The 19,915-nt window shown below is 41.6% G+C and overlaps 2 protein-coding genes across 4 annotated transcripts; one reads left to right on the forward strand and one right to left on the reverse strand.

Annotated features, from left to right (window-relative positions):
* Window positions 1–1,377: 1,377 nt before the first annotated feature.
* On the reverse strand, window positions 1,378–4,396 carry LOC127469249 (uncharacterized). The gene is made up of 2 exons (XM_051783357.1): window positions 3,470–4,396; window positions 1,378–1,769 (listed from the first exon to the last, which is right to left on the reverse strand). The coding sequence occupies exon 1, from the start codon at window positions 4,291–4,293 to the stop codon at window positions 3,574–3,576; it is 720 nt and encodes a 239-aa protein (XP_051639317.1). The 5' UTR covers window positions 4,294–4,396; the 3' UTR covers window positions 1,378–1,769; window positions 3,470–3,573.
* DESI2 (desumoylating isopeptidase 2) lies at window positions 4,303–19,269 on the forward strand. 3 transcript variants are annotated; one of them, XM_051783360.1, is made up of 5 exons: window positions 4,303–4,481; window positions 11,232–11,304; window positions 13,134–13,227; window positions 13,719–13,860; window positions 15,657–19,269. In XM_051783360.1, exons 1-5 carry the CDS (start codon window positions 4,443–4,445, stop codon window positions 15,888–15,890), a joined length of 582 nt encoding a protein of 193 aa, XP_051639320.1. In that variant the 5' UTR covers window positions 4,303–4,442; the 3' UTR covers window positions 15,891–19,269. The 3 variants fall into 3 exon arrangements, with proteins under 3 accessions (XP_051639320.1, XP_051639321.1, XP_051639322.1); XM_051783361.1 differs by lacking the exon at window positions 4,303–4,481 and adding an exon at window positions 5,182–5,255; XM_051783362.1 differs by lacking the exon at window positions 4,303–4,481 and adding an exon at window positions 5,212–5,231.
* The last annotated feature ends 646 nt before the right edge of the window (window positions 19,270–19,915 follow it).

The raw sequence follows: 19,915 nt of genomic DNA on the forward strand, positions 1-19,915 counted from the left end.
AGGAAGACAAGGGAGAACTATGGGCCAATTAGCCTAACCTCAGTTCTTAGGAGCATTATTGATCAAATCATCTTGGAAGGCATTTCCAGTCACAGAAAGAAGGAGAAAGTGATTGTAAACAGTCAGCACCATTTTACCAGGAACAAATCATGCTTGACAAACCTGCTCACTTTCAGCAAGAGGATGACTGACTTGGACAAGGGTGTAACACAGACGTCATTTACCTCAGCAAAGCATTTGGTATAGAGTGAATAAGTGGTGCACAAGATTGGCGGAAAACTGGTTGACCACATTTTGATCACTTCAGCTGGCAGAGGTGGTCTGATAAGTTTCACATCTCCATCAGTGGGATGAAATGCACCCTCAGCAAAGTCATGAATAATACAAAATTGGAGGCAGCGGCTGACAACCTGGAGATACCTCCTCATAACTTTGGAACTAGTCAGTGTATTTTTACCACCCCTTTCAGATTATACTAGATTAAGAGAGCCACAGCTAGTTTTCAGAAGGGAATAGGCCATAACAAGTACCAAATACAGGGCCTGGAAAATGCATATACCTCTGTGCCAGAAACACAGTCAATGAAAATAAATACACCATTACTGGATTTGAGTAGGGTTTGAGCCATGTGGTTAGGGACAGGAAGATAAAAGTTAAATGGGGCTCTACTCAACCATTAATCAAAATAATATTATTGATAATAATGATGATGGATTGTCACTATTAATTTCTGCTACATTTTCTATTTTGCTCGCTCAGTCATTGGCTTCACCAGAGATGTCCCTCCAAGAAAAGATGATCTGATAGAAACCTTCAACAGGGTTTTGGAGTATTCAAGGAAAGATATAGAAAACATCTGATTCCTGTGAAAAATTGATACTTGAAACTGTTGCGCCCAGAGTAAAAGTTGGAGCAGTATTGCCTCAGGATGCTGACTGACAGAAGGGCAGTCTTCAGTACCTGAGTCACAAAACTTCACTGCTCTGACATTCGTTCAGAGTTGGGTTAAGAGCTTCCCTCTGTCAGAACAGCCTGTTCTACAGTAGGAGTTACACTTGCTGCTCAAAACTTTCCTAAACTAGAGATTTGAGCTTATGGTGATTTGGTTTGCTCATTCACCTCTGTATAAATGTGGTCGCCTCAACCAGCGTGGAAAAAAAAAAAAATCAAGGCACTAAAGGTTGCTTTTCTTCCATGTGAAAGAGTCTTGAACTCGTTCAAAATTTCAACCATATCTGAATTTCATTAGCATTAGGAAATTTGTGCTGTTTCCTAAACTCCCTGTAGGCTGAGATGAACAGCAGACAGATCTTAATCTGAGCAGGACCAAATTATTTAGACTGTTAATGGCAGTTGCTCTGTTTGTCCTAAAATAAGTTTAATAAAGCTCCATAAGTAAATAAATGTCTGGGGTTCTCATAATTACTGTATTTTATATTCACAAGTTTATGAAAATTTTCTTAAAATATTATAAAAGCTGTGGAAATCTGGCACGAAGAATACATGAGCATTTAAAATAATTTGTTACTGATTTATTTTTCATGATTCATATTCCATCTATTTCTGTACAGTTTGTACCAAGACAGAAATCAGGGTAAAAAATCAGAAATCAACTTTGAAATTTCACCTTCAGTGGAAACAGTCTGTTCCTACTGAACATTAAGTCGGTCTTCCCTTAAGAGAGGATGGTCCCATGGGCTGTTGCATAGATGAGAGCCCTCCAGTTCCTTCTGTAGCATTTGTGCATCTTTGTTCCACCTTAGCTGCACCTATGCCAAGTGCAAGAGGCATACAGGAGCTGCAGAGCAACATCTGTGTGGGGTGCCTTAGGTTTCTCTAACTTCTCTTTTATGGCTGAAAATTGGTGCTCCTCTAATCATGACTATTTCTACACCTTTGAAAACTAAACAGACAATGACATTTTCCATAAAGACAAGAAACCAGACAGCTCTTTGAGCATATTTCTCCCATAGAAGGATAGGAAAATGTCATGGCATAAAGTAAATGTAGCACAGATTGGTAGACAATGATTTTGGTTTGTGGTGTTCTCTGAGGAGAAGATTTTCTGTGTTCCCATTAAGGGCTCAGGCAGCTTGTCATTCAGTTTTACAATGCAGAAGTCCCTGGGTTCACCACATTATACTTTTGCGGTGACAGCGCCCATGACTGATCTCTGCCCCTTTACCAAACTGCCACTGATGTTTGTGAGCATCTTGGAGTATTGCCATACCATACTTCCTCACTCTCCAAACTACTCAGATATGTGCAAACTGCTAAAACACAAACCACGTACAGCGTAACTTTCTGCTGTATTCACTCACGCTTAACATTACTTCTGACACATAGCTAATCACAGTCTTTTTGCTCAAAAGAAGGATTTTCCTGGTTTTTGCAGATAACTGCATGAAAAGATAAACTGCATCACCGAGGAAGTCAGAGCTGTAATATTGTGTTACTCCGCTATGTATTAAGTCTAGTATTTAAATGCAAATATTCAATTTTTAAGTCAAATAAATGACACTTTGGGGGTTTATTCTTCACCTTTCATAGAACATGAATTTTCTCTCTCCTGGCTAGAAGTTATGTATTCCTCTCCTTCTGCTTCACAGTGCCTCTAGTAGACAGAAATCAGGAGAGAAAGAAGACCAAGTGATTCACTACAAGTCATTCCAACACTCTGTATTTCTGTCTTGCAGCTAATGAATACTCTTAGTTGAAAATGGAGTCCCTGCCTTCTCAGATTTAAGATACAATCATATTTTCCTCAGTATTCCCTGACATGAAAGCAGCTTTTTCCCACAAAACTTTTTGGTTTAATAACTACCAGTTTGTTTCCTAGCTTTCAGCCAAAGGAGCAAAGAACACGACCCAAAGGAGTTATAGACCTGTCCACATGTTTACGGTTTTACCAGCAAAGTAAGGCATTACTGCCAGGTCCTCACATGGCTAAGGTGAACCTCAGTTTCACACACCAGTCTCTCAGGTGCCTGAATTACATATTCTGACAATCAGTAGCCAAACCTGTGGGAAGTTTTTGCAACAATATTAATTTCGTCTAACCAAAGATCACTCCCCAAAGCAGGAATTGCTTTTTCTAACTGCCTACATCAGCTATGCTGTAGTACCCGAAGGACAAGCTGTTCTGCACACAAAATGGAGCTCAGCAGCTAAGCGAAATCTTAGCTAAGAAAGAGGGGATAAACATCTAAAACTCTACAGCCAGAAATGACAGTGAAAGCCAGGATACCCCCTGGGGTGGTACATCCTCCTTCCTGCAGCACCTTCATCTCAAGGGCGCAACCACAGCGTTCTGGGAACAGCACCTTTTTTAAAGTGCTACAAAGCGGCAGTAGTAGTCTTTATAAAACTGAATCTGCTGGGAGAGAGAAGGCATCTTTTCTCCTGCTTTTACCAAATGGATTTTTGTTTTGCCGTTGCTTGAAAAGGTTATAGGTTGAGGTTGCCTTACCACCAGGTTGTAAGGCAAGGTTACTCTCGAAAGTGTCTGCAGCCTTAGGAGCGGCCACGCATTCACCAGCACCAACATGCGGATTATCCGCCCATCCACACGGTTCAAACGTTCCTGCTGCCGAGCCAGTTAAAATTCTCGTTCTTCCCTGAACTCAAACGTAAAATGGCGGTGCCGGGGGACGCTCCGCACGCGGCCACAACACGGACTGGGAACGGAGCCATCCTGCCGCTAGAACTACAAGCCTTAACCGCGCGTGTGGCATTTGCGGCACGGGCCGGGCCGGCCGGGCACAGTCCCGCGGCCGTGAGGCGGTGCCGGGGCGGGCTCGGCTGCCATGCAGGGCGGATCGCGTTGCCGCTGGGACCCTGCTGCCACCCCGAACACCTCCCAGGACGGAGACGGGACAAATGGGGGTTCCCACAACCCTGGCTGGGCTCCCGCGGCGCGGGGCGGGGCGGGCCGTGGCGGCGCCGGGCACGCCGGGACCGCATTCCCGCGCTGCGCGCCGGGAGCTGTAGGCGCCGCCGTCCCGCTCCGCGCGGGCGCTGGGGGCGGGCTGGAGCGGCTCCATCTTGCGCCCATTGGCGGGGCTGTCCGGCCGTCCCGCGGCCCCGGCGCCGCCGCCAGCGCCAGGCAGGGCGCGACCTGCCGCCCGCGCCTCTGCTTCCCTCCCTTCCTTCCCTCCTCCCCTCCCGCCGCCGGCACCGCCATCGCCACCGGGGTGGGGCCCGCGCCCGCTGCCCCCCGGCCCCCGCCGCCGGCCGCGGGCTGAGCGCGTCTCCCGGGGGCGCGGCCCGGTCCCTCCGCGGCGGCGGCTCCATGGTGCCCGCCGCCCGCCCCCGCCCCGCAGCAACAGGCAGGACGAGAAGGAAGCGGCCCCCGGGGGTCCGCACGGCCCCGCCGCCGGCCTGAGCGCCGCCGCCGCAGCGGGAGCTCCGAGCGGGCGGGGGGCGCCCGCGGGCCGCCGGCGATGGCGAACCAGCTGGTGATCCTGAACGTCTACGACATGGTGAGCCAGGGCTCGGCACGGCCCGGGGCCGACGGGACGGGCGGGGGTCCCGGCCGCATCCCGGGAGGGCGGCGGCGGGGAGAGCCCTGTCCTGTCCTATTCTGTCTTGTCCTGTCCTGCGGGGGGCAGGGGCGGCCGGGAAACTTTTCCTGCCCTTCCCCTGCCTGTCCCCGCGGGAGCGGGCTCTGTGGGCGGCGGAGCGGGAGAAATAACGAATCCGGGAAGGGGGGTCGCGGGCGGTGATTTGGGAGGTCTGTCGATTTCTACAGATCTTTCGTGACCTGCGACCAAAGTTTGCCGGGATGGGTCTTCCAGTGGCAGGTGGATCCGCTCCCTGTCGCAGGGGAAACTTCTCCTGCCCCTGCCATGAGCGTCCCCGAGCTGTGCCGCTCCCCCTGCTATTGCCCCAAAGCTCAGCAGCGGGGACGCCCTGCCTTTCTGCTCACGAAAACCATAAAAGTGTCTAATTTTCCAGCAGGATAGTAGTTGGGGATAACCACTGTCTCTGTAGGGATAAGAGCTTTTTAGTGCAGTGTCAGTAAGGTGACTTTTTTCTGGATCAGAATTTTTGGACGGTTTTGGTATGGCTGCGATTTGGTAGAAATAAAGGAGTCGTTCCAGCTTGATTTGCAGCCCTATGAGCTCACCTTCCCTCCCTCCTGGGTAATCTTTCTGTGACATCTACAGCAACTCTTGTATTGTCTTATGTTCAGCTGGAAGCTGCTCAAATGCCATGGTAACAAATGAGGTGTAAGTACCTGCATGGAACAGGAGGTGCGGATAAATAATATTAAGAAAATATTATCCCTTAATGCGTTTCAGCTGCTGGAAATTAGAACGAGTGGCATTAGTTCTCTGACCAAGTTTTGAGTCTACTGATAGAGGGACGGTAAGATCAACAACTAGCTTCAGGTGACAGTGTTTGTGTTACTTAGCTTGTTTTGGATAGGCTTTCCTACCACCATTTTAAAGTGAACCTTTGGTGTTTTGAAAGGGTGAAGGTATATAGTGTAGGGTCAGTGACTGCTGGAAGTAAGAAAATACAGCTTATTAGCTTGAGAGCAGTCATGTTCAAATGCTAAAATGTTTGATAGCAATCAATAGGCAGCTATCTGGCCTGAAATCAAATCTATTTATGATATTATAGGAACTAGCCTGATCCTCATCATCATTATTTCACCCCAGTACTTCTCATAAAAATCAACATCCCTCTCAAAGGAGTTTTTTGGGCTTTTTTTTTTTGTCCACTCCTGTGTTTGAGTTCTGTGAATATAACCTGTTACTTCGACTTTGGTTTGCCTTCTTTGTAGAGAATAAGGGGAAACTGGAGACAGGATCAGTCTGCTCAGTGTGATTTTTCTGAGGAGGCGGGGGAGAAAGAGGTCTTTGCTCACCTGGTTGAGCTCATATGTGGTGCTGATATTAGGAAGAAGTCACTGTGTGCCTTACACTAAACTTGAGGAGGGAAGGATGCTCTGTCACATGCATATATATGACTTCTCTTGATTACAGTGCAAAAATACACATTGTAGAATCTCTTTTACCATGGAAAGAGATGGTTTTACATATATTAACTATAAATATTTGTGCAGAGAAAGAAGTAGGACTTCAGTTTCGGGACTCTTACGTAAGGAGTGTCTTTAAAGTCAAGGCTTGACGCACTTCTGACTCACCAAGATGGAGACCTAGTGTTCCTGCAAAGACTTGCTTAGCTGTGCAAAGTGTCAACTGGGCCCAGTTCACAGGCAGGCTGTGAAAACTTTACAGAATGGATTGTCTCCTGTATAAATGCCTGCCTGGAATAGGGTCATGCCCTCTGTGAGAAACTCCATTCTCACTATAATGGTAGCATTGGTGGGGTGTGACTTCAGCATGCTGTTTCTTTTTTTCTTGTGATAGTCTACTCTTTCATTCACATGGTTCTCCTTCATCTCTTACTCCTCAGATTTCTTTGCTGCAACCCATATCCTGCTTTCTTTTTCCTCCAGAGTTGAATTGCTGTGATCAGTTTTACTCCAGCCAACGTAGGAAGGCTGGCAGTTGACACAAAGGGAAGGGACGTAAAAAAGCAACGGGAAAGGTGTGCTCATGAAAACTAGTGTCATACTTTTCCTTAGGATGTGTTGGGGACTGATCGTTCTCCGATTGCGATTGCTGAAGCTCTGCCTCCATTGAGAAGTTACATAGCCTCTAAAGCTATGTAACTGGAGGGAACTTATTCTCCAGAAAAGCAACCAAGTACATTTATTTGCAAATGTTTGATTGCATGTAGGGGGTGACTTTTTTTGCATTTGTCCACAGTTTTAGTATTGGTTAAAGTTGTACATCAGCACAAATTATACATAGTATAAGCTGAGGCCATAAAGGAAGGTGTTCCTATTTCCTGCTTCAGTCCTGTTTGTTGTTTTATAGCAATGTCTACATTACTTGACCATTAGAGAAACAGATTTCCTTTAAACGGGTAAGAAAAACCCAGGTTCCTGTGACGTCTGAAAGATACCGTCAGTGTACGTCCTGCCTCAAACTCTTTTTTAAAATGATGTCTCAGTCCATTTTGAACTTGTTTGAAGCAGGAATTTAAACCAAAGCCTCACGTTCATGTGCATAGCAGTCGTTACTGCATGTACACAGCCTGCTGAAATCAATGGTACTCCGTTATTTGGGGGCACTGAGAGGGGGTGGAAGAAGGGAAGTGTCTTCTCTAAAGGCTATTTTGAAGTTCTGCTTGTTCATCAAATCCTACCAACTGTGTACTTAAGACATCAGCAGGTTTGCTTATTTGCTCCTGACATTCTGTGTCACTTGGAAGTGGATTTGGGCGTTTTCTGTAGTTTAGGTTTGGGATTGTTTTTTTTTTTGTTTCTCTTTTGGAACAAGAGACCACTGTTACTCACCTGGTTGACAGAATCAGCACTACTGTAATAATTGTAAAGCCGTATGAACAGCTTTATTTTAACCTGAATACTAACTGTAGCTTCATTTCCCAAGCAGCTGCTTAGGTATGCAGGGTGTACTAGGTGACCTTGCTACTGCTGGATCTCCTTACATCACTGAGTCGGTTGGTTTTGGAGCATATACCCTTCCAATGTCCTTATCACTTGAAAAAACAAAAATCTTTGATAAAAACAAAGAGGGGAGAGAGTTGAGTGTATTGTACAAGAAAGTGGACTTTCAAGTACTGGTGTGTATTGTACAAGAAAGTGGACTTTCAAGTACTGGTGATTTTGGAGGGAGAAAAGCTTAAGGCCACATTTACATCGTGCAGTTCATACCTTTGAAAATCTTTTATGATCATTAAAAGATTAGGGTGAAGACTTTGATATATTGTGTTTTGAGAATTGGAGTACTTTATAGTTTCATTTTAACTAACTTCTGTTTTTAGGAGTCTAGGTTTTTTGTGCCCAAAGAAGTATCCTGTTTTTTCCCCTTATCAAATAAGGTGATAACAAGCTAAAGTATTAACATAAGTGAAAGCTCTGAAGAAAGTACTGTAGATACTTTTGAAGCACCGGGATTAGTGTTTTGCTTTCATTGCAGTGACGTGACTTTATTGTGCACATAGAAAAACACTTCTCTAAGATTTTCACTATGATAGTCACATTAAACCTGAAATCCTGTTTTACAAGACTGACATATTGCAAAATATTGAGGATATGGAATTGAAGCATTCTACTATGGCAAAATTCATATCAAGACCAAAGGGAATACAGTTTGTGTAATGGAAGCAAGGATATAGCATTTGGGATGAGTTTGGGATTACAAAATTTATGGCATGTTACCGAACCAGTGATTTATATAGATGTCATTTGATTTACAGTCTTTATTTTGTGAGTTATGTATAATCTTTTCAGCTGTAGCCAAATTCAGCACACTTTGTTGCATTTGTCCTGCGTTTCTTCAGTGAGATAAGGCATTGTGTTCTATGAGAAAATGTGACCAACCTTCCAATAGCTCATCCAGATTAAGTAATAATTAGATATAATTACTGTTCCTAAGGGGAAAGTAATTCTGCCTCATTGAAATTCTTTTATCTTCAATTAACCTACTCCGTTCTTACTGGAAACACAAAGCAAAGTGCCAGCTTACTTCAGGCTCTTCTTCCAAAGCTCTGCTAACTTTTGTTTCATCTGCCACCAGTGCTCAGTTTTTGTAGTCTAGCGAGCCCTATGTATTGAGGTGGCACCAGTAAGGGGGAGTGTGTACTTGAATAGCACGTGCTGAATACCTTGTTGGAGCAGCTTTCCTTCCTGTTCATCTGCTTCTGTGCAGATCCAAGAGAAGGGTTGGTGACTCACTTTTCTGTCCTCTCTCTATACTTTGTGTCAGGTTTCATGGGTTGTGGGCGGGCAGAAGCATGAATAATTTTTTTCCTCATTTTTTCTGTCTGGTAACCAACTAGACTTTATTCTTCTACTGCTTGTGGGGTATCTTGTCTAACTTTTGTTCCATTTTCAGAGAGCAGCCATAACCTTGCTTGTCATTAGCAGATCCAATAGGTACGTGATGTGTAGGTTGTTTGGAATTCAAAGGCCAAATTCAAAGTGTCCAGGAGAGGAAAAGACCTAAAGTACCAGGACTCTGTCTAGCTCAGTTCTAGATTAAGTTCATTTGGATGCACCTCATTAGGCAAACATACTTTCTTCCAGTGCTGACAAACTGTATGCTGACTGTGCCTACGGTTCTAACTATAAATATAAACCTAAGACTATTTTGGAATGGTCAGCTGGTAAACTGTGGGATAGGAATGGCTTCAGAGCTGAAACAGGTTTATGTTGCAGTAGCTTTTCTGTTTTCCAGGGGATTTTGATTTCACCTCATGACCAGAATCCATTGTTTTATGGTCACAAACCCATGAAGCTGGATGAGTAGTCTTAGCATCATGCTCCTTTCTTCTCCTCTTTGTTTTCTCTCTGTTCTATGTCTTTCTATGCAGAGTAAATCAACTCCATATATTTCTAGATGTAGCTTGTTCATACGAGACTAGCTCTTTGCTCTTTCCTGGGGAGTGGAAGGAAAGAACTGCTAAGCCCTTTAAATAGACTAAGGTGATGATTTAGTGTAGTCATCCATACCCCACTAGCTAACATAGCAATGCATTGACAAAGGCAGAGATTAAAGCAAAGGGTAAAGTTTAGTATTAAGCAAAATTTATCCACAGATCACAATGAGCTTTAAATAAATATATGGCACAAAACCTGTCTTCTGTTAATTCATGTTGACAAAATTTCTCACAAACTGGCCTGTCTATTTGTAACTATTGGCATGACATTCTCTTTTTGCCATTGAACTTTTCTTACTTTTCATGAATAGCTTGTCAATCCAAGGTTTAGTGTATCATTTTTATTGGAAGACAACAAGCTTTCAGAAATGCATGTTATACGCCATAATGTTTGCAATGGCACTGTAAATTACGCAGTAACTCCAGCTAGCACTTCCTAAAAAAATGTGACATCTGCAACCTTTTACATCTTTATCATCAGTTGTACTGTTTTAACAGTGACTTTGCATCAGAAAACACTGATTGTGTCAACAGGTTGTGCGGAGAAGATAGCTTCGTTTTTCTGTTTGCTAAACCAGTATTAATTTACCGGCGGTAACACCTCATCCCATATCTGCCTGCCAGTTGATGTTTTGAAGTCTGCTCTGCAAAAGTTCGCAGCGATGCTCTCTGAGGAAAAAAAATCCTGTTACTGGAGTAATTGACAAAATAATACTTTTCTTGTATTTTCCAGAGGTTTTTCTTTCTAGTCAACTTCAGTTTTAAGGGCACAACTGAGGCTTTTTTTTTTCCTTTTAAGGCTTTGTTTGACCTTTTAATTATGTGTCACTTGAAAATTTTTAATGGTTGGAGACTGATATTTTGAGGGTGGTGATGTAGACAAGGAAAGAGCAATTTTGAGATTTTCGTTTTCCAGAACTCTTGCATCTTTAAGGACTTGAGGGTAGTAGCTTCTGATAGACACTGGTTGCTGGTGCAGCTTTTGTAAAAAGAAAAGACAAAGCACTAAGGGAAATTTCTCTTCTTTCCTATTTTTTCCCTTTTTTAACAAATTATCACTTCCTGGACTCCTTTTGAAATGCATCTATTTTCTGTTGGCGACAATACAAGTGATATATTGGAAACAGGTGTTAGACCTATGCAAAAGACTTAAACCTGATACGGGAGACCCATGCATCAGCAGCCTGGAGAGAGCTTTGTCTCTTGTATGGTGACCACTGTTTAAGTATTCAAAGACAAGATATAATAAGGTCATTTCAGTCCATCTTACAGATCTCTGGGTATGTCTCGTGCTCGTCTGCTCATAAGCAAGTGTGATCATTGCTATAAGTGACAGTCAACGTGTGTATATTACAGCCTTACACTGTGATGTTATTTTTTAAAAAATGTGCTCCTTCAAGATTACTGTAATTGAGTCTAGAATGTGTTCCACCTAATGGAAAACTTTACAGCCTACAACTTGTTGACAAATAGAAAGTTGATCTGGATTTCTTCCGGGTACAGACTCCTTGCTTGACAGACATTGGCAGCACGAAAACACTGGCATAGACCTAATGGAATTAATTCACTGTGTACAGTTGGGGAATTTTAATGATATGTTCTGTTCTCATAAAATGAGTTGTGCAGTTTCATTTTGTGGTAGGGTTTAATGCTTTTCATGTGGGGGACAAATACATGTCAGTCTGCTATGAGAAGACAAATCTGTATTGCAAACTAACTAGAGTTGTTCTTGTTTTCTTCTTTCCTTTTAGTATTGGATGAATGAATATACTTCTTCCCTTGGAATTGGAGTTTTTCATTCAGGTATAGAGGTCTATGGCCGAGGTATGTTCAAAAAAAGCACAACTTACTCTTTGTTTCGGGAATTCTGTTATTTAAAACCATTTTTCAGGTAGTGAGGGAAGTCTGGCTCCTGAAACCCATTTATCTCGTTTTCTCATCTATTCTGCCTCTGGAAAAAATCTTGGACAGGAATAATCTGGTAGCCATCATGCATTCTTTTGTATAAAGCTATGCAGCTATGAAAAAGTGTGCAATTTATTCAGCCAGGCATAGAAATCTTTACTTTAGGTTTGAAAACACTTGTTGCAAAAACAAATGTACACTTTATGTAAGCATGGTTGAATCGTATTCTGCCAGCACTTAGTGCAAGGAGTTAATTTTTAGGTACAGAAGCGAGAGGCACCCAAGAGTGCCTGATGCTCAGGAAAAAGTCTATTCCTTATTGGTTGGTTGGTCTGCTTTAAGGAGACTGTTTCTTTAAAAGACATCTCGTTCATGCTGTTCATAAAAGATACCCTAGCGATAATACAGAAATACATTTCAATTTTGCTAAATAGGTTGTACTGTGGGACTGCAGCTTCTTGCTCTGTTCAGGCCACTTAGAATCTGCACTGCTGCCAGAAGGTGTTTCTGAGGAAGCTGTAGCACAGGCTCAGGTCTGAGGTGTTTCTGCACAGCAGTATAATGATGCTCAGAGGTGATGGTGTTGCTGAAAGTAGTCCATTTAAAGAAGAAAAATCTACTTCAGTTCTTTTTTTGGGAGGTGAGGGGAAGCAGCAAAAGGCATGGCATGCACTCCAAAGACCACACTGCTCAAAGTTATCCTAAACTATGTTTCAACTACTATAATGGTCACATTGTAACCGGGTTTGCAAGTGTTACCAGAGCAACAAATTGACAATATTATGATTATTGTAAAAACTGGTTTTTTTATTTGTTTTAATCTGAACCAGAAAGACCTGACTCTTAATAGTGCTGTGCCTGAAACCCAGTTTTTGAGCTGTGCCAAATACATGTGCCTCCCTTCCTGTTGGGATTATAACAGCTTTCTCATATAGCAGGTCATGCCCCTGCTAGAACAATGACTTGCATTTTTCAAAGTACATCAAACTTTTTATTCATTAACGTGTTGTAAAAAAGATTATCCCCAAAACTGAGTGCTAGACTTGCATGATGTGTTACGAGTTTTGAGGAAAGGAAGCGTGAAGTCATGCTTAAAGCCTTTTATTGCAGTCTGGGCACGGCATGCTGTGTTATCTGACAGACACAGATGGAAGCTACAGTATACCATGATATTGTCATGTACTGTGAGTGCTTGTGCCAGCAGACACTATGTGCAGGCTTCAGATGCGTGCACTGGTTTACTTTCTTGTTATAGTAAAAAAACTCGTGACAGTTGAACCTTTGCAAATCAAGACATTTAAGAACCTCTTATGCCACTACTTGCTGCCACACCTAGAGCTGTGTAGTGCACACTGAATAGAAGTGCCATCAGACCTTTGAGGATACTGTACTTTGAATCCCCAATTTAGACATATCAAAGTGGACCTTTAAAGACAAGCATGTATAAAGAACATTGATAGGATTTACAATTTAACTTGTAAATCCTCACTTATACAATGAAAATTATATACTTACTGTAAAGTTATTCAAATTTAAATCCATACACTGTAGGAAATTTCCTGTCAGTTTTTACTCAGGCTGACTAGTAACCTAACAAAACTATTCATTTCCAGCTCCTTTCATTTGTAATAATAAGATGTCTGGTTCCTAGCTTTAGATCCACATGAAGTTGTCTTTGGTCAGTGAGCCCTGCTGTTCTTTGCTGTCATCATATGCTGGTTTTGTTAAATCTGAACTTTCTCTTTTAGAATTTGCCTACGGTGGTCATCCATACCCTTTTTCTGGAATATTTGAAATTTCACCGGGAAATGCTTCTGAGCTAGGAGAAACATTTAAATTTAAGTAAGAAAGATACCTATTTTCTTGTTTTCTGAGAAGGCATATGAAAAAGACAATTTGTTGGATTTATTTTTGAGGATAGAGGAATTGTACAAGGATTTCTGACTTTCTGAGAAATTCATGTGTTTACTTAGAAATGAAAGATGGACAGAGGTAATGAGATAGGGAAGTGTCTACAGCAAAGAACATTTTTTTTTTAGCATACCATTAAATTTCTTAAATGCATACAAATTTTGTGGACTTATGGCTAACTTATTATTCATGCAGCATATACAATGCAGTAACTTTTTCAAGGTGGATAATAGACAAGTAAACATAATCTCTCATGATAAAGATGAAAGTGGTGCTGTAAAATCGAATAGAAAGAATTGATGTTGTTCTAGGAGCACCGAAAGATCTCACCACCCACAACAGGGTGACTTTTGAGCAGTGTATGAACAGTAATCCACCTGTATCATGGGAGCCTGATCACTTACTCTCTGTTTCTCTTCTAGAGAGGCTGTGGTTCTAGGCAGTACTGACTTTATGGAAGATGACATAGAAAAAATAGTAGAAGAGCTTGGAAAAGAATTCAAAGGAAATGCTTATCATCTAATGCACAAAAACTGCAATCACTTTTCTTCAGCTTTATCTGAGGTAAACAAACATGAAGATCTAGAAAGGACCTTCCCAGGTGGCTACAGAGTGTCATCTTCCTTTGGAATGTTTGGTCTAATTTCCAACTTCTTATCTCTGATACCTTGGGCAAATGTCACCATTTTTCAGATCGAATTTGTGCTTATGTCCAAAGTACAAGATTTTGCTGTCAAAAATGCTAAATATTGTTCTCATACATAGCTTGTATTCAAGCAGGGGTGCGTTCCTAAATGAGAGACCTAGTAAATGAACTAACAGGATTTCAAAATCATTTCAGTTGCTTCAGAGATTGCTACTGAGGATAGTATTTTGGTCAGTATTTCCCCACAGAAACATCACACTGAAAATAATTTTTAAAGTTATGAGCTACTGTTTAAGAATAACACATTCACAGAAGTTACAAAGACAGTGTTAATCTTCTGCTTGAGAGGCTTTTGTCAAGGTATTGCTCTGCCAGCATCTGTGTCCTGGTCATGTAGATACTTGAGTCATGTGAAGTATCTGACTGAGGAGTCAAATGGGCTTTTTTTTCCCTTTGCAATGTGATCAGTTTGCCAATATGATTGAATGCCTGATCATTCACACGTGTATCAGCACAAGGGAAGGGGTCAGGAGCAAGTATCCTAGGACAAAGAGGTGAATGGAAATTTGATTTTTATTGATAGTTGGCAATCTGTGCTTGCCAGAATTTATGATGTTTCACTGAAACACTCCCAAACAAGAATGGCTATTTTTTCTGTAGTGAGCTTTCACAGATTTTAATTTTTTTTTTCCCAAATAGTTAATGCACTCTTACTGTATAGCCTGTGTTTTGTGTAGACTGATCTTCCAGTGGTACTGGAAAATTTTATTGAGATGATGATTCATGTGCAGTGACAAGTAAGTAGGGTGAGACACTAACAAAGCTGCAGTTGGTGTGAAATCTGGCCTATATGGACAGGGTTTTGCTATACTCTTCAGCTGCATGGTCATATTGTCTCTGTTTTAGTGTTTGTCCTATTTAGTGTTCTATTTAGTGTTCAAATTGACTATGGAAGTGGGTCTAATTACAAGGTAAATGCTGCTCAGTCACAGCAGAGTAATGCTCCCATTCTCCAAATTTGCACTGGAGTAAGTAATACCAGAAGTGAACGTGGAGGCAGTTAACTAAAATGGCTCACTCCTTGAATAGTGACAACGGAATTATTTAATGACTGATGTGCAGTACAAATAAGTATTTAATGCTGCATTATATATTTTTGAGGAGTTGAAACCAGCTATGCAGTGTATATCCTCTCTTGTTCCAGTGAACCTAAGTGTGTGTGCTTGTTTTGTAAGATAGTGACATCTCATGAAAGTCATCAGAGGCCATCCCACTAAATAGCCTCAGCTGTATGTGTAACTCCACACAGCTACAGTATTTTTGGTCATTTTATTTCAGGGTGCTTTTTTGTAATAGTGAAGTTTCTCCTGCAATTTCTGTTTCTGAGGAATTAGCAGTGAATGGAATACATACCTTAACTAATTTCTGTCCCTTTTGTAGAAGTTATGCAAGAAGAGTGAGGTGGTTAGGCTTTCCAGGACTTCTAAGAAAAGCACAGAACCATGTGTCCAAATTTCACAGTGGAAAATAAGTCTGCTTTTACTGATGGAGAAAACTTGTCTTAGTGCAGCTAACTTGGGTGCTTCTTGAGCGGCATTTGTGATAAGTAAACTGTAAGGCTACTGCAGGTTTTGTTTTTTATTTACCACGCTGCAGTTTTGTTACTGCTGAATCCAGAAAACAAATTAATCCTTTCTTTTTCCTTCCCCCATAGATTCTCTGTGGAAAAGAGATTCCACGATGGGTGAATCGCCTTGCCTACTTCAGCTCTTGTATACCCTTTCTCCAGAGCTGCCTGCCGAAGGAGTGGCTAACTCCTGCAGCTCTCCAGTCTAGTGTTAGCCAGGAGCTACATGATGAGCTGGAGGAAGCTGAGGATGCAGCAGCATCAGCTTCCTTGGCAAGCTCAGCATCTGGGTCTAGAACTGGACGCCACACCAAATTATAAGTCCTCCTCCAAAGTAACAAATGGTTTGAAATACTTCAGTTTAATCTCTCCAGCAACTGACTTCCTGACAGAACATGAGAGCTGACTCTAGAACATTGTTTTTATATGCAAAAAAAAAAAAAAAGCTCTCAACAACCCATGTTTCAGCTCAGGATTATTTATGTAGTGAGAAGAATTGCTGGGAGAAAAGGGAAGGATTTTGTGTGAAGCCACCCTTTTCATTTTCACCTGATGTTTGGTAGACCTGGATTAACTTAACATCTTGTATAAAGCGAAACTTAAAATTATTTGTTTACAGTATTGTGTACTGCTGTTTACAAGTCCTGTAAGGACTCCTGCCACCATGGAAGAAGAAAGAATTTGAGTTTGATTTAACTGTTGGTGTAACTCAAAACAGTGGTATGATGCCCTGGATGAACTCTCCCCTTTGTTTTCAAGATTTAAGGCAGGTGAACGTTAAATTGAGAAATGCCAGAAACTGCTGAATACTATATATGTGAACAGGGTATTGTGCACTTAAAGTGGCTGATGTAAGCAGGTAGTTTCCAGGATGTAGGGAGACTGGTTCCGTCTAAGATCTGTTCCTAGAAGTATGACCTCTACATTAATGAAACTGTGGATTTTTGCACATATGAAGGGAAATTTCTATTTCATTACAATGCACATCGATCCTTCTTTTCTAACTCAGCCATGTAGTTTACATCTGATCTCCCATCTTTATTTACAGTTTACTTCAATCAGGATTTAGACGTGTGAAAATCATCTGTTAGAAGCATGAAAAATTTTTTGCTGTTTGCTTTACTTGATTTCAAACTTGTATCTACAAGTTAGTACTTGTATTCCTTTTTTGTTTGTTTCATATAGTTTGGAATCATGTAAAACAAGCCATTTGTGTTTGGGGAATGGCCTTGCTTCCTGCTGCTGATTTTGCTTCATTTGAGTTTGTAAACATTCATGTCCTTTTTATTTTTTTTTTTTAGCTATGAAGTGCTGCCCAGTTGTGCATATCTGCACAAATGATAGAGAAATCCTAATTTATTTTCCCACTGTCTCTATCTGTGGCATTAACTTTTTTTGTCAGATGTAATGAAGAAAAACCTGAAAACTGCTTATGCACCTGCGTGTTTACACAGCAGAACCCACTAATCTGCACACATAATTATATCTGAAGGTAAGAGATATTATTTTCTAAAACACAGAAGTATGTTTGCTGGTAGATTATAATTAGAGCTAAATTATAATTAGTGATCAGAATATATAATGGAATGCCTTATTCTTGTTCACTTACCAAGAGAATTAATGGTTCTTCCAATCATTAGTGTAAATTAGTGAGGTTCTATTGTGCGCAAAAGGCTACAGTAGCACAAACATGAGGGAGGTGAGCTTGTGTATTTTCTAAGAGTTGCTGCCTTAAACAAAAAACATACCATCCCTAAACTGATCAGCTCACAAAGAAGTGTGCATGACTAGAAATATAAATTATTCTTACAAGCTTTATTTTCAGTCTGTTGCTGGGTTTAGTTTTTCCACTAAGTGAAATACTGACTCTACAGTTTCTGCTGTTTAAAAGGAAAAAAAAGTCCTCTAGGGAGGCAGGAATGCTTCATGTTACAAATGCTCCTAGCCATGGGAAGTTGGTGCCATTGAACCCTACAGGAAGGTGCAATAGGCTGTATCCTAATAAGAATTCTTATGGTGGCTTACTGTGACTCGTGTTAGAAACAAGTTTCTCTGCTGGCAGCTGAGTTGAATCCTTTGTCAGACAGACTTTGTTTTCACTTATCTTCTGTGATGCCATGTAGGTACAGAGAGAGAAACGCTCAGTTCTGGGGGGGCCGGGGAATCACATGAGACTCTTTGTGGAAAGAGTGAGGTAATAGTAGGAGTCTCCTTAACTGTATTTTGGTACGTATTTTAATAATCTCTTCTACCACATGGGAAAATGCATAAGACTGATGAGTCTGCCACTGACTTCGTTCTCTGATCTCCAGAAGCTGGACATACTTACCCTCCCTGTTGAGTGCTTTTCACTTGGATCTCTGAATTTGAGTTCTCCTTTCCTTTTTTTCCCCTGTAGTGAAAATGAATATGGTGGTCTCCAGTCAACTCTCAAGCATTACAGAACTGAATCTCGCACTACACACAGCTAAGACAACAGGCTGCTGACAGGTTATTTTGTCTCTGCTGTGCAGCTGTGGTAGTAATGTGACTAAGTCTCTTGGCCAAGGCAGGTCCTTTATTTCAGCTCAGGGTTGAGGCCACTGATCTAGCAATGTACTGTAGCTTTTCCTAGGCTTTAGGAAAAATAAATAGAATGAATTTTCATTGCTACCTTTTATGTACCAAAATCAGCTTTCTAGGCTTCTGATACATCCAGAGTGCTAGGTCACAAATCTCTACACTTTCATTAACACACACAATTACAGCATGTACAATGCAAGAAAGTGACAGATCACAGCACAGTTTTTATTTAGAAGTAAAACTAAGACTATTTTTTATAAAGCAGACTGGAAAGTTTGTAACAAAAACATTCATTTTATTGGTAGCTGTACAGGCGAAAATACTGTCTCATGCTCCATAATGAGTTTTGTGTTTTGTTTCAAAACCATCCATTTGTAAATCCTGTGAGGAAACTGACACCTGAACCCTGAAGGCTGTTGGGTATTGTATGGAAGCGAGCGGTACTGGAACTCCAGTCATGTGCTGTCAGCTCAGCTTCTGCTGGATGCCTCCAAAAAGTCGCCCTGCCAGTGGTTACTCTGATTTGTTAGCAATAGAGCAAGTTACCTTTCACCAGCATTACTGCCAAGCAGGGATTACTTTAGTCTACTAATGACCACACTGTGCTAGGACTAGAACACTCCAAAATGCTGTGAGAAAGCTGGACACCTGTGGAATCTTTTCCATCAAAACGGGTAGAAAAATCACCACTTCAGGGTTCTGCTCTGTTTACTTTCTCATTCTTGTTTAGTTTCCTGTGAGATAGTACTTTTGATACTTATTACATTGTTTAACTCGGTCATTTTATTTAAATGCCATTTTCTGTTCAGCAAGCCAAAAAAATCCAATGTACTGTTAGTGTGCACCAATAACTCCAGAGTGGCTTGGTAAAAAAAGCATAGTTGCATTACTTCTAAAACTGACAATGCAATTCTGATCACTATTGATAGATGATAATTTTCACTGTTGGAAGTTGCTTACAAGCTGAATATTCACTGATGCATTTTTTGTAAACTTGTATTCAAGTTTACTGTACTACATAGTATTTGTATAAAGTTCGAAGAATTTTGACTTTTGTTACCTGTACATGGCAACAATTTGTCTAGCATCTTAAACTTAAATCCATCAGTTTATTAAAAATACTTTTATAAAAAAAAAAGACAGTTGGCTGTGTGTGTTACTCCCTTTGTACCTACCTGTTTTGGCAGTGCCACCCAGGCTAATCTTTGGTTTAGAAAGATGGTTTTGAAGGACAGTAAAACTATCCAGGGGTTTCCTATAGTTAAGCTGTAGGCTGTTATGCTGACATGAGCATCAGGTGCTGTGGTTTGGTTTGTCTGAGGCGTTATTAAGAGCCACTAGTTTCCATTAGACTAGATTCAAAATGTGTTTAGATTTGGTGTACTAACTACATCTGTTGGGGTATCCAGACACCCCACTGTCCTTGGGATACGTTGCAGGTACTATATGCCACATTCTACAGCTTTGCTTGAAAGCCCGGCTCTGTGGTCTGGATTTGCAGTGGACTGAGGAGCCACAAGGTATGTGGGGTCTGTAATGTCTGTGCCCTGCCAGTTCCTCTGAGCAGAGCAGAAGTACCCAGAGTTCAGGGAAGTACCAATGGCAACACCAGCCTCAGCCACAGCTGCCTGTGCTGTGCCTGCTCCTGTGGCAGCAGCACCACTGGTGCACAGCCCAGTGCTGACCCAGACTGGAGAAACTCCCCTGGCTTTGAATTAAAAAGCTGCCAAGCTATTTCCTGGGCAGGGCCGCTCAGCAGTTGGGTTGCAGCCTGACAGAACCTG

The sequence above is a fragment of the Manacus candei genome, unplaced genomic scaffold (genome assembly GCF_025592945.1).
Source record: "Manacus candei isolate 608988 ecotype Guabito, Panama unplaced genomic scaffold, ASM2559294v1 h1tg000017l, whole genome shotgun sequence".
Lineage (NCBI taxonomy): Eukaryota > Metazoa > Chordata > Aves > Passeriformes > Pipridae > Manacus > Manacus candei.